The sequence below is a fragment of the Muscardinus avellanarius genome (genome assembly GCF_963383645.1).
Source record: "Muscardinus avellanarius genome assembly, chromosome: 5".
In the NCBI taxonomy this organism is placed as follows: Eukaryota; Metazoa; Chordata; class Mammalia; order Rodentia; family Gliridae; genus Muscardinus; species Muscardinus avellanarius.
Window position 1 is genome coordinate 128,563,444 of NC_137790.1, and position 20,518 is coordinate 128,583,961.

The 20,518-nt window shown below is 40.8% G+C and overlaps 1 protein-coding gene across 1 annotated transcript in view; it reads left to right on the top strand.

Moving 5' to 3' along the window:
* The window catches only part of SLC9A9 (solute carrier family 9 member A9), a gene marked incomplete at both ends in the record, with an annotated part of 603,254 nt that overhangs the window by 388,856 nt on the left and 193,880 nt on the right, over positions 1-20,518 (top strand). Inside the window, one exon of the mRNA XM_080695867.1 lies at positions 170-323. Within this exon, the coding sequence (XP_080551993.1) occupies positions 170-323 (154 nt within the window). The remainder of the gene's footprint in view (positions 1-169; positions 324-20,518) is intronic.

Sequence of the window (20,518 nt, forward strand, 5' to 3'; positions counted from 1 at the left end):
ACATATGCCTCTACCATCTGGTACCCCCTTGAGATGTATAGCTACCATGCACCAATAAAAAAATAAAATAAAGGAATTGTGTTAGCAAACTATCGAGATATATGAATGACAAAGAAAGTAAGGTGCATGAGATGTGATGCCTACCTTCTCCTCTGGGCTCCCCTGACAGGTCTGCGAGGCGCCATCGCCTTTGCCTTGGCTATTAGGAACACAGAGTCTCAGCCCAAGCAGATGATGTTTACCACCACACTGCTCCTCGTATTCTTCACTGTCTGGGTGTTTGGAGGAGGGACGACGCCCATGCTGACCTGGCTTCAGATCAGGTGAGTGGCGCCATTTAGCACAGGAGACCCCTGTGAAGCATGGCTATGCTGTTAAATTTCTAGTACTCACTGCTGAGTTGATCAAGAGCACAGTGGCCCATCTGTGCCCCAGCTCTCCCTGGAGGCAGGTTCACCTTCGTGCACAAGGTGGAATGCAACTTTTCCAGAGTCACTTCTCCAAGAGTCTTAGAAATCTTGGAATGCTCTTGTATTACCACCCATCTCTAGGAATGGGTTTAGTCATCTATTAATTATTCTATGCAGTAATAATATTGGAGTAAAATGTGATATGCTAAGGACTTTCATAAAAAAGAATAAGACACAGGTCTTGTCTTCAAGATTTTCACAGTCTAGCAGAATTGTTACAGCACAAAGCAGCAATCCACAAGAGAAAGTGAATTTGTTCGGTTTTTAATTCCTCGTGGCACTTAAGATAGAATAACTAGGGTTGTGGGAAATATTTAAATATGTTCAGCGACGGAATTGTATATTGAGCCAAAGGGATGCTATAGACAAATCCTGGATACTTTCTCATATCATAAGAGACCAAGGCTTCAGGAGATATTATAGATGAGCAAATAAGGCGACCTAACTGAGGGGATGGGAGGGGAAAGAGGGAAATTCTCTAATGTCCATGATGTACATTAACAAACATATCAAAGTCAGTCACTAAGCCAAACATGAGAAGGACGGAGGGGGAGCGAATGGGATGGGGATTGGGTAAGTGCTAACTGGGTGATGTGTGCATGTATGCCTCTACCATCTTGTATTTCACTAAGATGTATGACTACAATGCACCAATAAAAAAATAAATAAAAAAGCAGTGGCCGGAAGCTGGTCACTATAAACCTGAAGTATAGAGGTAGCAGACAGGGAAAAATAGATAATTGGGGAAATGGGCAAGTCTACTTTAAATGTTTTTGTCTTTCTGTAAATGTTTCTGTGACCTGGGTCCTCACTCTTGTATCCCAGATGGTAATAGTAGTTTAGGCAAATCACACTTTATTTCTCGAATCCATACATCTTGATAATCACACAGTCCCTTCCCCACTTTCTACTCATTTTCTGAGCTAAATTTATTTCTACCACTTCTAACTGGAAACGATCCAGCTAACTGGAAAAGGACTTCCAAGATTCTTACCTACGGACTGTCATCCTGGAACCCAGGATAGTGCCTGGCTTAAATAATCCATGAACAATTGAGTATAATCACAAAGATAAGCGCTCTTGTTCAGCGTCCACTGATGAATCTGTTTGCATTTGATAAAGAGAAAGCATAAGCAGGCCTCACAAGTTGAGTAAAAGAAAGCCCATGTTTAAACCAGGCCAAAGAGGTATGCATTAAACTAAATTCAGAGGGAAAAGGGGACCTTTTGAAGTGCTGTGAATATTGCTAAACACATAAAAGGGCTTTGACTAAAGGTGAATAAAGAGTGTTTTGAAAGGCTCGTTGAATTATTTTCTAGCCGTCTAAATGTGGCCTGCAATTTCTTTCACAGTGGTGGTTACCTGCAGGCGCCTATGGATGAGTACACATATTACATTAAACTCTGTAACACTGGATCCCCTGCAAATTGTTAGGAAGATAGCAGTGCGTTCAGATTTCTGGAAAATAAAATTCAGTAGGTTGGATCCATGCCTGGGAACACGAGGGTTTGGAAGGCAAAGGTCAGAGAATGCCAGTCCCCAGAAGATACAAGTACTGAATACTCCATCAGATAAATTGGAATATTTAGAACATAAAGTAGATGTGTCAAGATTTTCTTAAAGCACCCTGAAGAAGTTGTCCTCAATTCAGTAACACGTTTTATCCTAAAGAGTTTACGTGGCTCTTAAAGAGTGCTCTCCAAAAGTACCAATCGACTTCCACTAAGTGCTATACTTCACTGAGTCTCTTGTTGTATGGTTCAGCAAGAAGAAGGGATATAATGGGGTTTTTGATCGTTTATAATAGTGATCCACATAATAAGACAGAGCCTAATAAGGAAGGACAGTGATCCCAGGGTGGGGTTCCTGGAGGCCAACCTAGGCCAGTGATATTTTGTCCTGCCAGGGGGCACAGCAAGAGGTTTGCCAAGTGATGGAGATGCCCCAGTGGGAGTTGGCTTTAAATGACCGAATGGTTCAATGCAAGATTTGGCCACCATCCAGGAGGGGACTCGGGTTTAGGCAGGATCAGGATATATTTATGGAAAGGAGCTGAAGGCTCCATTCTAGTAGGCCAGATGATAAGCCAACTGAGAACCAGAGCATAAATCTGAAATCAGAGAAGAACCTTAAGGGGTACTTTAAGTCAGAGAAACCAGAGATTCATTCAGAAGGAAATCAAAGGGAGACAACTACATTTCATAGATATGGGGACACCCAGGAAGTCAACTCAGATAGACAGGAGACAGCAGCAAGAACCAGACCAATAGCTCTCAAACTTGAGTGAACGTCAGAAAGACCTGGAGACTGGTTAAAACACAGATGTCGGGCCCCGGCCCAAGCTCCTGATCCAATAGGTCTAGGTCAAGGTCTGAGAATTTGCATTTCTGCCACATTCCAGAAAATACTGGTGCTGCTGCTCCCAGGACAATACTTTGAGAACAGGTGGTTTAGACTTCCTATCCTGGGTTAGACTTCCTATCCTGAGTAGAGATGGAGATGATATTAAACACTGCCAGATTTGGCTAGGGCTACCCAGGGCCCTGCTCACCTTAACCTTAGCACCTAAGCTAGAGGGAGGCAGGGGCTAATGAAGGAAGAAGAGTCACTGTGCATTGGTCAATAGGAAAGAAATAGGGCACAATAGAATACACATTCGAGAACAGGATGATACGTTAGTATGTGCACACACACACACACACATACACATGATGTGAGTTTGGCTCAACTCTGTTGTAGCCCATCCTCATATGTCACGCCATCAAAGAAATTCTCAGTGATATCATAGATTTCTACTTCATAGCTGCCCATCCTGTAGACTATATTTAGCCAGGCTTCGTTTGTTTACAGAGCCGTGTCTCATTAGCCAACTTTCATGTCAGACACTTTCCATAAGATACCACAATGTAAGTAAATTGCAGACTTAATAAAATGACGCAGGGGGTGAAGCTCAAATGGAGGAAATGTGAATGTGCTATTGAATGGACCCAAACATGGTCACTTGGAGTGTGATTTGTGATGTATACTCATTGTATAGCCTTCCCTCCTTAGTTCCGCAGTTTTTTTTTATCTTAAATTATTAGGCAAGCATTTGAGTTGTTGTTGTTTTTTTAATCCCTATAAAAATTTCCATTCAGCTACCAACTACCACAGTAGGATGCAAATAAAATGTTTTATATAAGGTAAAAATTGGCGGTATTAATATGAATTGCATTTTGATGGAAATGAGTTCCAAACAGCAATGATCCTATGCTTGGAGAAACTCATAATGATCTTTATATGTGAGACACATTGGTTGTGGATTAAGCCTGGTCCTAAGCACCATCTAAATTTCTTGTCCTATAGCAGCTTAATTTTCTTTGAAAAATAATAATAATAAAGTATGTTTAATGCAGCATTTGAAACAAATCAGATGTTTGTTTCTCCAGATTCTAGAGAAAAAGAAAATACTTTGGCAGCACTATTTGGAAGAGGGAGGGTGTGTGTGTGTGTGTGTGTGTGTGTGTGTGTGTGTGTATACAAGTAAGCAGTGTGGTTACTTGATTAGAATCCAGAGCTCCTCCCATCTGTGGAATACATTAATACTGACAGTAAGGAAAACCCAGCCCACAGTCTTCCAGAAGCAGTTCTGCTGTTAGGCAGGAAACAGAAGAGATCAAAGGTGACAGGCTTTGCCCTACAGAAGCCAGTAAACAGAATTCTCAACCAAATGATCACCTGTGCTTATGAATAAACCTCCAAGTGTCTATTTAGTTTATTTGCCCATTTTTTGATTGGGTTATTTGTTTTCTTAGTGCTGAGTTTCTTGAGTTCTCTGTATATTCTAGATACTAGTCCTCTCTCAGAGGAGTAGTTAGCAAAAATCTTCTCCCATTCTGTTGGCTCTCAGTTGAGGTTCGTGATTGTTTTCTTTGCTGTACAGAAGCTCTTCAGTTTAATGAAATCCCACATATTTGTTTGCCTTTTAGCTTCTTGTGCCTTTGGCATCTTGTTGAGAAAGTTTTTATCTGTGCCTATGTGTTGCAGTGTTGGACCTATACCCTCTTCAAGGAGCCTCAAATTCTCTGGTCTAATTTCAAAGTCTTTGATCCATCTTGAATTGACTCTTGTGCAGGGTGAGAAAGTGTAATTTATTTCCATTTCTCTGCATATGGTTAACCAGTTTTGCCAACACCATTTGTTGAACAGGCTATCTTTTTTCCAGTGTATGTTTTTGGCCCCTTTATCAAAAATTAATTGGCTGTGTGTGGCTTTGTTTCTGAGTTCTCTATTCTGCTCCATTGTTCAATGTATCTGTTTTTGTTCCAGTACCATGCTGTTTTTATTACTATGACTTTGTGGTATCTAGTCAGGTATTATGTATTCCTCCTGCATGGTTTTTGTTGCTGAGAACTACTTTAGCTATTCTGGGTTTTTGTTGTGCCAAACAATTTAAGGACTGATTTTCTATGTCTGTGAGGAATGATCTTGGTAATTTAACAGGTATTGTTGAATCTGTAGATCACTTTTGGAAGTATGGTCATTTTGATTATATTTATCCTGTCTATCCATGAACATGGAAGATATTTCCACTTTCTAAGGTCTTCTTTGATTTCTTTTCTCAGTGTTTTAGGTTTTTCTTTGTAGAGGTCTTTTACCTCCTTAGTTAAGTTTATTCCTAAGTATTTTACTTTTTTATGGGAAGTTCTTTTCTGGATTTCTAATATACCCAATCAAAAATGGGCCAGTAAACTAAACAGACACTTCACAAAGGAAGAAATTCAAATGGCCAAAAATGCATGAAAAACTGCTCAACATCATTAGCAATCAAAGAGATGCAAATCAAAACTACCCTGAAATTCCACCTAACTCCAACTAGAATGGAAAATATTCAAAATACAAACAACAAAGCTGGTGAGGATGTGTAAAAGTAGGAACTCTACTACATTGTTGGCAGGATTGCAAATTAGTGCAACCACTTTGGAAAACAGTATGGAGGATCTCAAAAGAATGGAAATGAGCTTACCATATGATCCAGCAATACCACTTCTGGGCACCCACCCAAAAGAAAGAAAACCAAACTACCAAACTAATGCATGCGTATCTATGTTCATAGCTGCACAACTCACCATTGCCAAACTATGGAACCAGCCAAGATGTCCATCAAGAGATGAATGGATTACAAAACTAAGGGATATGTACACAGTAGAATTAACTCAGCCATAAAGAAAAACACAATTACTTCATTAACAAAAAAATGGATGGAACTGGAGGACATTATGCTAAGTGAAATCAGATATCCTCCCTAATATGTGAAAGTTAGGAAGATAATGGGTCATAGGCAGAACTGTAGATTAAAAAGGAGATACTATATATAAACAAATAAGGCAGCCTAACTAAAGGGATGAGGGGAAGAGGAAAAATCTCTAATCCAAACAAAATTAATATGTTTAACAAACATATCAATATCAACCACTAAGCCAAACATGAGAAGGAGGTAGGGGAAGGGAACTGGGTAAGAGCTAATTGAGTGATGTGTGCATGTATGTCTCCACCATCTTGCATCCTATTATGATGTATGAATACAATCACCAATAAAAAAAAAAAAACCTCAAAGACCAAGAATGTCAGGCTCTCTGGTAGTGCCGCCCAATAATTAACACTGTGATGGTTACACTGTCCTTGGTTGAGGATTCAGCACCACATAGAGCTGACAAATTCCCAGCAAATAGTCCATGAAAGTGGCGCCCATACCACAGCTTGGGTTGGAACATCTCTACAATATATTTACACATACGCCATGGGAAGCCTTGCGTATGAATGTAGCTTAGAATTTGCCTCTCAGAAAGCATTTGGAAGTGCCCACAGCTGGGGAGGGATGTGTAGGGGGTGTATCTTTGTAATCTCAGTACTTGGGAGGCTGAGCCTGGAGGATCTCTGGTTTAAGGCCAGCCTTAGCAACTTAAGAAGACCCTCAATCACAATGAAGCCCAGAGATGTAGCTCAGAATGAATGCCACTGATTTCAATCTCTAGTACCAAAACACTTAGAAAGTGCCCTCCACAAAATACTCTCTGCAGCCTTCAGACTGTGGTCTCTACTGATAATAGCCAGCTTTGACTGAAGAACTATTCCGTGTTGGATGGAGGTCAGCTAATAAAATGACCGATGCAGAAACTCCCTTTGTCTTGGCCCATGAGCTATAACAAAAACAAAGATGATAATAATAGCCACCTCGTAGAGCAGGGACGTCTGGCAGGGGCACCACTGTGAGGCTGCAGGATGAGACAGCAACCCAGAGAGCTCAAATCTCAGGGCCTATGCCCCTACAGAGCTCGTTTATTCTGCCCCTCAGTAACTAAGCACATTCTGGGTGCCTGCAATCTACCTTGATTAACGAAGTCCCTGGGGGAAAACAGAGGCATACTTCTATAAGCAAGCTAGGCAGGTTGAAAACAAACACAGGAAACCTTCATCCATCATGAGTGATTGGACAGACTTGCTCGTGCAGCACAGACATTCCTCAGTTGCAGTCTTTCTCTTTGACCTGGAACAATTAAAGGTAAACAAAGCCAGCCCTGGTTCAAAGCAGCCAAGTGGGGACATTTGTCTTCCTCACTTGTGTGAATTTAGAAATACCAGGACTTGTCACCTTTGCGCCATCTCCACCCCATTCAGGATTTCAGGACATCCTGCCGTTGGCCTCTCCCCCAAATCAATCCAAAAAAATAATAATAATTGTTCCTGATGTCCACTGCAAAATGAATCACTTTAAGATAATGTGCTGCTTCCGGTATCCATATTTTGGTTGAATGTTTCAATTCTATTTTTGGCATATGATCCCAAACCCTCCCAGAATACATTTCTTATCAGTTATGCCCACGAGCTACAAAGTTTTAAAATACCAGACATCATAGAAATTTATACAAAGCTAGAGAACTGCCCTTAGTAATAGTCTTAAATCTTAAATTACAGCAGAGCTAAATGTAATAGCTTACATACAGACTTCCTTTATGACCGAGGCAAGGAAATATCAATGCAATATAATGAAAGGACACATATAATTAAGTTTCCTTAATATCTGTCTTCTGTTTGCTTTTCTTTCTAGTTCTTGATATGCATGTTCAATCATTTTCCCCGTTGGTATATTAATGTGGCAAATAAACATACCCAGGCTGGAGCCAGAATTTACGTATCCTAACCCTGCTCCATCTCTTATTAGATGAGGGGCTACTGTGAGCCATATGTTCAGGCTCCTGATGCCTCGATCTTATTATTTGTAAAATTGGAATAATAATAATAATAATAATAACAACAACAACAACTACCTTTTAGAATGTTATAAGGATTATGTATTACATGTATAAAGAATTTAAAGCAAACAGTAAATGCCCAACAAACATTGCTATAGTACTCATAAGATACCTATGTCCAGCCGGGCATGGTGGCGCACACTTGTAATCCCCTCACTTGGGAGGCTGAGACAGGAGGATCGCGCAGGTTCGAAGCCAGCCTCAGCTACTTAGTGAGGCTCTCAGAAACTTAGTGAGACCCTGTTTCCAAATAAAGTATAAAAATAGGTCTGGGAGTATAGCCTGGAGGTAGAAAGCCTCTGGGTTCCACCCCCAGTACCACCAAAAAAAAAAAAAAAATATATATATATATATATATATATATATACCTATTTCCCTTTTCTTATCCAAACACTCTTTTATTGCTTATGGCACATATACACACACATAAAGTGTTAATTAATTGTATTTGTGAAAGCACAGCTTACATGCAAAACAGAAAAAAAAAAAATTAGTCTCCGGGGAGTTTAGTTCATTTTGTATAGTAACTAGATTCATCAGTTTTATAGACAACTCCTACTTCTGCATTCAAAATGATATACTTCTTGAAGAGAAATTCTCAAAGAGAGCCTTGCATTTACCCAGTAGCTTAAAGATTCTTTCGAGCATCTGCTTCTGTTTCCTTCTTCACATCATAATTTTTGCTTGGGAACATTTCAGGTATTTAGTTTGTACCATTTCATCAATTTGTATTGATTTTTATATTTAATATTGATGTACCAATTTATATATTTGTATCAACTGACATAACTGAAAAATATGTTCTCTCTTGAGACATGGAGAATAAATTTACTTGTTTAGACTTTATATTCCCTACCTGCAACTCTCTTTTAAAATTTATGTTCTATTTTCTTTGGTTCTTCTATCATGTTTTCTAAATTGAAATATTTACTGCTCAAAACAATCTGGTTTGACCTATTACATTAGAAATACTGGATAACTGTACTAACCATTGTTGACCTAAAATACCTTAGATTTATTTATTTATTTATTTATTTAGTGGTACTGGGGTTCCTGGAAACCCTTCTACCTCCAGGCTATACTCCCAGACCTATTTTTATACTTTTTTATTTGGAAACAGGGTCTCTTAAGCCTGCGCTGCTGGCTTCGAACCTGCGTGATCCTCCTGTCTCCGCCTCCCGAGCGTGGGGATTACAAGCGTGTGCCACCACGCCAGCCAATATCTTAGGTTTATAATGAATTTTATGAATTAGTTACTCCTAAATTTGCTTCCAATGTCATGTGGCTCCTTTACTATGCCTTCTTTCTGTGTTCACAATCTCCACAGCTCCAGAGATAGTAATCTTTATCTTTACAGCTGCCCACTCCCCGGCACCAGCCACAAGCTTATTTTATCTTCTCTGAACATGTCCTTGAGAACATGACCATCAATAAGCTTCTCCCGTTTATTAAGTTTACTGAGCAATGGTCTTTCTGCTCTATTGAAGAGAATTTATTTTCTTATTAACAAAAAGTACAATCTAATATAGTTGCCTTACTTCAAGTAATAGAAGTTGGGCATGGTGGTGCGTGCCTGTAATGGTAGTACATGGAAGGTTGAGGCATTAAGATTGCAGGTTTGGGGCCAGCCTCAGATAACTTAGCAAGATCCTGTTTCAACATAAAAAAATAAATAAAGCCAGGCTGGGGGTGTAGTTTGAAGGTAGAATGCACCTGGGTTCAACCTCTAGTATCAAAAAGGAAACAAACAAAAAAAATAGGTTAAGTAATCAGTGTATCTTTAGCCAGGCGTGGTGGCACACACTTGTAATCCCAGTTCTTGAGAGGCTGAGACAGGAGGATTGCAGGTTTGCAGCCAGCCTCGGTCAGTCAGTGAGGCCCTCTGCAACTTAGTGAGACCCTATTTCAAAATAAAGGATAAAATATAGAGACCCTATTTCAAAATAAAGGATAAAATATAGGGTTGGAATAGAATGCCCCTGAGTTCAATCCCTAGTATTTACCAAAAAAAAAAAAAAATAGATATATCTTCAAGAAATAAATCGGGAGGAGGGAATGATTTTTCAATGCAGCAAATGGACCTTATTATGCAGAGGGTTGTAGAGCGGTTCCAGTTGAGATGGAACATTCATTCTTACCCCCTGTTTCTTCCACCGAACGCAACTAGTAGCCCAGACCAAAGGCATGGAGCAGTTACTTTAGGACTCTGAGAAGCAAATGGTAGCACACACATTGGAAGATTAAGCCAGGATCCAGAGCGCTGCTGAACAAGCCGTGAGTTTCAGGACTCCCTGTTTATAGTCTCCCGGCCTGGACTCAAAGGCCATTCAAAGAATCAAATTATGCAACAAGGAAGAGAGAAAAGACCATGGGGAAAATTCTCTCTTTTTGATACAAAGAAGAGGAAAGGAGAAATGTGTAAGTTAGAAGAATGGGTAATTCCCTGGACTTGCCGTTCTCTTCATTTTCTCTCCCCAATCCCAGGCAATCATGAGGAAGCAACAATGAAGCAGAGACTTAAAATTCAAACCATAGGCACTGTGGTACTAAGCCTCTGAGGGAGAAACCCCATAGCAATTTGTTCTGTCTTAATCCACTTGCTAATTAGCCTTGGAAGCAGGTGCAATATCATGGGAGGGCCATGGGAAATACAGAAGTGTGGAGAAACTAAAGACCCAGCTTCTTAGCCAGGGTGCCAGGAAACGGGCTACAAAATGTAGAAGCCATCGCAAAGAGACAAAAGCTCAAGAGAATGATTCTGTAAAGTTGTCCTTGAGTTTTGGGCTTGCTCCCGAGCTATGAAGACAGCTGAGAAAGCAGCTGAGAACTTGTTCCCTGGACCTAATCTGGACCAATGCCCGATAACTCAAAATATTTTTCCCTAAAGTTTCTTTTTTCTTCTTTCTTTTTGTGGTACGGGGGATGGAACCCAGGGGCATTGTACCTCTGAACTCTACCCCTAGCCCTATTTTGTAGTTAGTTAGTTACTTTGTTTGTTTGTTTGTTTATTTATTTATTTATTTATTTATTTATTTATTGCGCTACTGGGGATGGAACCCAGGGTCATTCTACCTCCGAACTATACCACCAGAGCTATTTTTTTATTCTTTATTTTGAAACAGGGTCTCACTGAGTTGCAAAGGGTCTCACTAAGTAGCTGAATCTGGCCACAAACCACGATCCTCATCTCAGCCTCCCAAATGCTGGGATTACAAGCGTGCACCACCACGCCCAGCTTACCCTAAAGTTTGTACATATGATAATACTTGAAAGTAGTCTATTCTTTTGGGGGTGGAGGGGGCTGTGTTTATTGGGCTTAGATAGTACTAAGGCAGTGTTATATTCATAACATGAATTAAAGGCTTCTCCAGTTTTCTTGGTCTGAAGTAGTATAGCATAGAATGAATCTCATCTTTAAAGGCTAATAGAAGACAGTTGGGGACCCTTCTGGTTCCTTGAGTCATTTTTAATGTAGGTCATTTATCACTGTGCCAGTATTTCTTATATTAAGTGGTATATTCAGATATGAAAATTGCAATCTTGAAGCCCCAAAATGGCCCAGTTGGCAACTTCTATTGTTCAATTTAATGGCAAATGAATATCTACATACCCTTTATCTAGTTTTTTGTTTTTTGTTTTTGTTTTTCTGGAAACAGGGTTACTTAAGCCAGCAGAGGCTGGCTTCAAACCTGGGAGATCCTCCTGTTTCAGCCTCCCAAGCGCGGGGATTAGGGAATTACATGCGTGCACCGCCACACCCGGCACCCTTCATCCGGTTTTTTTTTTTTTGTTTTGTTTTGTTTTGTTTTGTTTTTGGTGGTACTGGGGTTCCTGGAAGCCCTTCTACCTCTGGGCTACACTCCCAGACCTATTTTCTGTATTTTTGAAACAGGGTCTCTTAAACCAACGCGGCTGGCCTCGATCCTCCTGCCTCTGCCTCCCAAGCGCAGGAATTACAAGCGTGTGCCACCACGCCCGGCCTTCATCCGGTTTTAACTAGTTTGGTTCTCCATCCTTCTCTCTACATACAGACATATATGCATATATAATAAATACATGTTTTTATACATTTGATTTTTTATGGTGCTGGGAATCAAATCCAGGGCTTTGCACATTTAGGCGAACACTTTGTCTCCGAGCTCTATTCAAAGCCCTGTGATTGCTTTTTATGTATTTATTTTTTCAACTGAACCAATTGAATATAAGGATAAACATCATATACTTATCAAGATACAGAAGCAAGAATTCTCTAAGGATAAGGACATTCTTTTAGAAATCTAAAACATCACTGTCAGACCTCAAATATTTTAAATATTATTAGTAGTACATGTTCATATTTCCCTAGATTTTAAAAAAATATGGATGTTTTAAGCTCTGGATTCAGTCAAGGTTATGCATTGCATTTGGTATTTCCTTCTCTCCTTTCTTTCTCTCTTTCTTTCTTTTCTTCTTTTTTCTCCCATGAAATTGATTTTTGGAGGAAAGCAGGTCAGTTGCTTGTATGCTAGTACACATTCTGGTCTTGTTTGTTCCCCCATAGCATCAAGTAATATAGTCTTTTGTCTACTATATTTCCGTAAACTGGAAATTAGGTCAAGGCTTAGAATTCAGGTTGAACATTTTTTTGGCAAGACTCTTCACCGGTGGTGTTAGTGCTTAATGATATGTTTCGTGTTCTGTTCATTTGTTTGGGGTGCTGGGGCTTGAGCCAGAGCCTCGTGTGTGGTTCATGTCAGCAGCTGTAGACCATCAGGGTGTCCCGCTACAATGATGTCCTCCTGTGGGTGCCCGCTATTGCTTCATGTAGCTACAGCGGTAACCGCCATTGGAAATCCCATTTCCATTGGGATCTGCCTTTATACCTTTTTAGTCTTTTATAAATGCTGAAAACAAGTTTGATACTTGAGCACCATGAAAATACCCTGATTGCCACATTCTTTTTCTCGCCGCTTTTAGCATCTATGGATGGCCCTTCCTTACTTGATTCAGCTATTATATTTGGGAGGAATCTGTTTGTATTTTTCTTTGATAATTTTGTAAAGAGAGTGTTTCTTAGTTGCCAAATGATTGCAGTTGTTAGTCACCTTTTTATTATTTATTTCCAATGTATTGAATTATGAGACTGTAACCTGTAACCATTTTACTTTTTAAAACAAAGGGTTTATGTTGTAACCAAGGACACACTGATCTGAATGTATGTATATTTCACAAACATGGAAAAAATATGTATTGTCTGTGTGTGTGTGTGTGTGTGTGTGTGTGTGTGTGTGTGTGTGTGTTACTGGGGATGGAACCCGGGAGTGTTCTACCTCTGAGCTACATTCCCAGCCCTGTTTTTTATCCTTTATTTTGAAGCAGGGTCTCACTAAGTTGCAGAGGGCCTCACTAACTGGCTGAGGCTGGCCATGAATCTATGATCCTCCTGTCTCAGCCTCCTAAGTTCTGGGATTACAAGTGCTACCGGATGGATGGATGGATGGATGGATGGATGGATGGATGGATATAGATATAGATGACATAGATATAGATGATATAGATGATATAGATGATATAGATATAGATATAGATATAGATATAGATATATACTGGGGATTGAATCCAGGAACATTCTGTCTCAGAGCTATATTCCCAGCCCTTTTTCTTTTTATTTTTTTTTTATTTTGAAGAGGGCCTCTCTAATCCTCTGAAGATTTTATTGAATTGCTAAGGGTATTAATGACCTGTGATCCTCCTATCTTAGCCTCAGAAGTCCTGAGATTACAGGTGTGTTACCAGGCCCAACTGTATTAGCTACGTTTAAGGAAAAAGTTCTATACTTATGTATTAAATTGCTTATTCAGTATGTCACCCAAATATTCTCTATCTTTACCTATATTTTACTAGCTGTATCAGATTCTGGAAGAAGTACATTGAACTCCCTGCTATAGTTTGTTTTTTTTTTTTATCAAAGTCCTGAGTTTATATATCATTAGTTCTATTATGATGTTATATGTTTTGTCCTGGTGTGTTTATGTGGTAGATCATTTTATTACAATCAGGGAATATTCAGATTTGCTTTTCATTTGTCTGACATGTCTTCGCATCCCAGAAATAAATGATGGCATGTTGGTTCCTCTCTTTTGATAATGTGAACTTTTAACACAGAGTGAAGATGATATACGAAAGCCATTTTTTAATTTTTTATTTTTGGTGGTAGTGGGGTTCCTGGAAGCCCTTCTACCTCCAGGCTACACTCTCAGACCTATTTTATATTTTTTTATTTGGAAACAGGGTCTCTTAAGCCAGCGCGGCTGGCTTCAAACCTGCGCGACCCTCCTGTCTCCACCTCCCATGCGCAGGGATTACAAGCGTGCGCCACCATGCCCGGCCTAGGAAAGTCATTTTTATAAGCACTAGGCAGTGAGGACTTACCCACTCCCACTGCACTTAGTTATCCTTGAGCAGTGTGCTAGTATTGCTTGAAATAGATTTAAGAGTCGTGATCAACATCGTTTAACTCCCTGGAATCTCATTTCTCATCAAACAGTAGTCTTTATTTTTTAATCTGTTATCATCTCTTACCTGCTAGTATGCATCTTAAACCTTAATGAAACTGTGTAAGAAAGAAATTAGTGTATAAAATCCCAGGAGTTGCAATAAAACACCCATTTTGCGTCTACCTTAACGATCAGTTGCATTGACAGAATATGAGATTTTAACTGGAACTTTTAAGAATAAGTGCTGGGTTCAACTGCACAGAATCACTTTGGAAAAGATTGTGTAAGATGGGAAACTTCCCAGGAGAGGCAAAATATGCTGCGATGCAGATTTCATTGTCCTCAGGACAACTATCTGGTTTACAGAATTGCTGGAGGAATATCTACAAAAGTATCTGCCCTCTCTCCTGCTAGAGATCCAACCCAGAGCCTTGCGCACACTACCACTGAACCAGAGCTCCATTCTTCCCAGTCCTGGATTTACAGTGTCCAGTACAATTGGTCAGTAACGAAGTTGCAACCATGTTTAGAGTTGATTCATGCTATCTCCGGCCATGTGCTTCTCGGTGGCTTTGGCCACCTTTCTTTTCTGTCAAACTTAATTTGAACATCGGGGGTCACCTCCTTAAGCCTTCCCTCACTCCTCCTCCGGCACAGCACCCACACTGAGTCCCCCAGCCCAGGCAAACTACCCTCTGTTTCGAAAGCCCCAGCTGGGTGCGCTCTTCCATTACAAGGCTGTGGAGCAGAGGACGACAGGCAGGAAAGAAGGCCCAGCGGAGAGCAGCAGGGGTGGGCTCGGCGGTCTCTCTGCGGCTCAGGGCAGCCTGCTCTGGGTTTTCTCACCTGCCCTTGACTGCTCTGCTCCATTGTGCCTCTGTCTTTGTGGATTGTAGTTTATTATCTATCAAAATAATTTATCCTTTTCTTGTTTCAATGTATAATCACCATAGATTTAGTGTGTGTGTGTGTGTGTGTGTGTGTGTGTGTGTGTGTGTGTGATACTGAAGATTGAACCCAGAAGTATTATACCTCTGAAGGACACCCTTAGCCCTTTTCTTAAATTTATTTATTTATTTATTTATTTATTTATTTATTTATTTATTTGGTGGTACTGGGGTTCCTGGAAGCCCTTCTACCTCCGGGCTACACTCCCAAACCTATTTTATACTTTTTATTTGGAAACAGGGTCTCTTAAACCAGCGCAGCTGGCTTCGAACCTGTATGATCCTCCTGTCTCCGCCTCCCAAGTGCGGGGATTACAAGCATGTGTCACCATGCCCGGTAGCCTTTTTTTTTGTTGTTGTTTGTTTGTTTGTTTGTTTACTCTTTTGCTTTGAAGCAGGGTCTTGCAAGGTCATTGAAAGCTGAGGTCTATTCATTTCTGTGTAGCGCTTTCATTGTCTCAGTGGGATTCACAGAAAGAAGAGGCCTGTGCATTTGGAACAGGAAACTAAAGTCTATGTATCATTAACCAATACCAGGCATTTGAGTGAGTGATTAATTTTTATAAGTACTCAAATACACACTTGTTACCTAAAATTAGAAAACTAAAGAATTATTTTTTAAAAATTAAGTTTACCTGGTGTTTCACACAGAGATAATTACTATTAGTACTTTAGTACATTTTTCTAACCCCCCTTTTTTGAGCAGATTGTTTTTTTACTAAATATAGATTATTCTGTTTTTTATTATGATCACTTTACAAGTTTATTAGCTATCCCTTGAAAAGATATTTTCAGGAGCTGAGTAAGAAAGTCATATGAATATGCCAAAATTATTTTTTTAAATTGGTATTAGAGACAGGCGTGGTGGCACACGCTTGTAATCCCAGCATTCAGGAGGCTGAGACAGTAGGATCGCAGTTTGCGGACAGGCTCAGCTACTTAGTGAGGCCCTCTGCAACTTAATGAGACCCGGTTTCAAAATAAAGAATAAAAAATAGGGCAGGGGATGTGGCTTGGAGGTTAAAGGCCCCTGGGTTCCATCCCCAGACCGGCAAAAAATAAATAAATAAATAAATAAATAAATAAATAAATAAATAAATTGGTATTAGAACATATTAGATTTAGAATAACTTCAAACAATTATAAATGATGTTTTGTTTACTTCATTCATGTGCAAAAGTTTTTGAATCTCTGGTTGTTTTCTTAGGATAAATTTCTAAAAGAGGGATTATGTAGTCAAAAGGTACAAGCTCAAAACGCATTTTGCCAAATTACTTTCCAATAAGGTTGATTAAACCCCAGCACATAATCCCTTCTGTCCCTGGTGAGTTTTCCAATCTGTTTCTTATTAGTCTAGGATTCCTGTGTGGTTCTGAGGATGCCTAACAATGTTTTCAAACTTGATCCCGACTCCAGAAGCAAGCTCATTTCTTCTGTGTCTGCAGAAGGATGTTCATTTTTCTTCAGTCAATAGAATATCTTGAAAATCTCTGTGCTAGTTGGGTGTGGTGCTGCACACTTGGAATCCCAGCATCTGGGAGGCTGAGACAGGAGGATCGTGCTTCGCAGACAGCCTCAGCTACTTAGTGAGGCCCTCTGCAACTCAGTGAGACCATTTCAAAATAAATAATAAAAAATAGGGCTGGGAGTGTAGCTTGGAGGTAGAATGTCCCTGGGTTCCATCCCCAGTACCGCAAAAACAAACAAACAAACAAACAAACAAACAAACTCTGTGCTAATGTCCACATCTTCACTAGCTCTTGACTATGGAGAAGTCATTCTGAGCTCGATATTTGCCAGAAGACAGGTGTGTGGATGGCCCCAGGCTCCCTTCAACACCCATCTGGTTTTTCATTTCTATTTCTTTCCCAGAGCCATGGCTAGCTGACTCTATAACCCAGGCACACAGGCTTTTCCGCTGCCCTCCCTGCCTGGCTTACAGATCCTGGGATCAATGAAGCCCTCCTTACTGCCAATATCTTCACCCCCGGCCAACACTTTACTAATGGGACATGCATCCCTCGGTGCATGGGGATGCATGTGTGCCATTGCAACTGCCAACCTGTCTCTCCTCTTCTCCTTTCTTTATTTGCATTCATCCAAACAATATTTATTGAGCCTCTACTCGGTACAAGCCAACCAAAAAAGAAGAGACAGAAAAAGAAGAGACAGAAGTCTCTGCCTTATGTAGCTGACACTACATTCCTAATTTCTACCTGCCACCCTTGCCTTTCACTTTTTTGCACAAGTTCATTCTCATTCTCTCTCTCTCTCTCTCTCTCTCTCTCTCTCTCTCTCTCTCTCTCTCTCTCTCTCGTTCTCTGAATTGGAGCAGAGAGTAGGGTGTGAACAGTAGGTTTCTGCTGTTTTGGAGACAGAAAGGAAGAATGCTCTATTCCACCAGGTAAGAGAAGAACAGGCAGCAGGTTGCTTTTTCAAAACAGCCCTCTCTGCCTTGGGGTGAAGACCCCTAGGAAACTATAATGCACATTTGTTTATTGTTTGGGGTTTTGTATGGTACTGGAGTTGCGTGCCTCTCTGGGCCTAGAGAAATTAGCAGTCATTGTTAGCATTTGCTAACTGGAAACCATTTTTAACAGAAGTCCTCCGGAGCATTTACAAGCCAAAATGTGCCCTCTTTTACTCCCTACCCTCAAGATAAACTTGGAGACAATGATTTTCAGAGAAAAAATTTCTCTGTTAGTGACATAAAGACATGCAGAACTGTGGGAGTGGACGTATTGTGTAAAGATAACGACCCTATCATATAATATTGAATTTTTTGCTCTTTGTTTTCTTTAATATTTCTGCCTTCCATCCTTCAACATGAACATTTGGCAAGGATTTTTTTTTTTTTTTCGGTGCCGCGCCAAATCCTCAGTCTGTTTAACTCAGTAGGACACCAAGGTGAAATGGAAATCTGGCCTGTGTTTACATCTCCATGTCAATTTCTCATTTGGGCTGTGCGGTTTGAAGCATAGCTTCTGATATATGCTATAAAAATAAACAACCTCATTCTGGCTTTCTCAAGTTTATCTGCAGTTGGCAGGGCTGCAGGGGATAGGACGTAGTTTCAAGTATGTGACCCACATCCTATGGAACAGACAGGCAGAATGTTACCGAGGACGGCACTGAACATGCATATTTCTGGGACCTTCTTGGTCACACAAAGGTCCCTTTTTCCAATGCACATGCTTGTGAGTCTGTGCACAGGTTTACGTGCATACATACATGCAAACGTCTACACCTCGGATTCCCTGCCTGATGTGTCACGCAGCTTTCTGTGCAGACTTGTTTCTCTACCAAGACCAAAAGTCCATCCCTCTTCATCACCTGCTGACTCCTTCAGGCCTTGGACTAAGAGTCAGGCATCTTCTCCAAGGGCCCCGCTCTTTCTTAAGCACCATCCTGCCCCTGCTGGAATAGGTTCTTTCTTCCTTTGTCTTCTACCACCGTCCCCACCCGTGCTTTCCTGAGAGACCATGTGCCCCCGAGGGAAATCATGGACCGCTTGTTCTCCACTGAAGACTGTGGGGGTCCCGGGGTGAGGTGACCTCCATCCACTGTCTCCCAGCTCTTAGCACTTGGACCCTTTGAGGTGATCCATCTGTCATCCTGAAGTTCCCAAGCCCACTCAGTTGGAGGACAAATTCTGTCCTCTTCTATTCACCTCAAGCCTAGCTTAGAGAAGCCAGCAAAAACCGGTTCTCATTTACAGGGAAATTGATGGTACTGAAAGATATTATGCTAAGTGAGATTAGTCAGCCACAAAAAATAAGAAATCGGGTGCTCTCCCTAATACGCAAAAGCTAGGGAGAAATGGGTAACAGGAGGGACGCTAGATGAAGGAGGTTCTATCAATGAGCAAATAAGGCAACCTAACTGAGGGCATGGGAGGGGGGAAGACGGAAACTCTCTAAAGCACATGATGTACTTAAACAAACTCATCAAAGTCAATCACTAAGCCAAGAATGGGAAGGAGGAGGGGGAGGGAATGGGACAGGAATTGGGTAAGGGCTCAATTAGGGTGAGGTGTCCATGTATGTCTCCACCATCTTTATCCCATTAAGATGTATGACTACAATGCACCAATTAAAAAATTAATTAAAAAAAATCTGGTGCTGCAAGATCCCCAGGATATCACCCACCTTCCTGCAGGGGCTCTTAAACTCCACCTCTCCTCTGATAACTGTGGACAGACTGGCCTGGCTCAGGAACTCCGGTAGTCACATCCTCTCTTGCTTACTGGGGAACATTACTCCAACATCTGTCTCTCTTCTCTCTCATATGATTTGCGTGTCCTCTTTGCTGGAATATTTTAATAACCGGTTTAATTACTTTCATTTTCTTTTCTTTTTGAGGAGAATAGGGTACTAGGGATTTAACTCAGGGACATTTTACCGCTGAGCTACTTTTTAGTCTACCCCCAGCCTTTTTATTTTTTACTTTGAAACAGAGTCTCCCTACTTTGCCGAGACTTCCTGGGTGTAGTGGCACATGCATATAATCCCAGTTCTTGGGAGACTGAGACAGGAAAATTGCAGGTTTGAGGCCAGCCTCAGCAATTTTGTGAGGCCCTCAGCGATGTAGTGACACCCTACTTCAAAGTAAAAAATAAAATAGGAATGAAAGTGTATCTTAGAGGTAGAATGCCCCGGATTCTATCCCCAGTACCACTTTAAAACAATTGCTGAGGCGGGCCTTGAACCTGCAATTCTTCTGTCTCAGCTTCCCAAATACCAGGATTACAGGTTTATGCTGTCCCACTTGGCTTGCTTTTACCCTTAAAAAATATAATAAGGAACCTTTCTTCTCCCATATCTTCTTGCACTACAGCCCTATTCATTGTCTGCTGTCCTTGACTGCAAAATTACTCAAGAGTTATCAGTTCACAATGTCTGCAATCTCTGCTCACTCTATCTTGAACCTGCTCTGATCAGACAGGGCCTCACCATTCCACCAGTGCCATTCTTAATTGTCTTTATCCTCTCTTCTGTGTTGGTCAATAAATGACCGAGCCTCACTTTCCATTTTTATTGGCCTATCCACCAACTGGACAAAATTGATCCTCCTCCTTCCTTGAAACACTTTCTTCACTTGGATCCTAGGACAACTCCATTTAATTTTCCTCGCACCTCCTTATTCGATTCTTGGCAGGGTATAAGTCCATTTTACCGCAGAAACAACTAGCTCTAATATCTTAATGGTTTGTAACCATGAAGACACATTTATCATTTAAGGTGCAAAAGGCCTGTGGTCAGCTACAGGCCTACTTGACTGTACTGGGCTCATCTGCAGTTCAGCTCAGCTGGCCTCTGTCTGAGGCTCTGTGC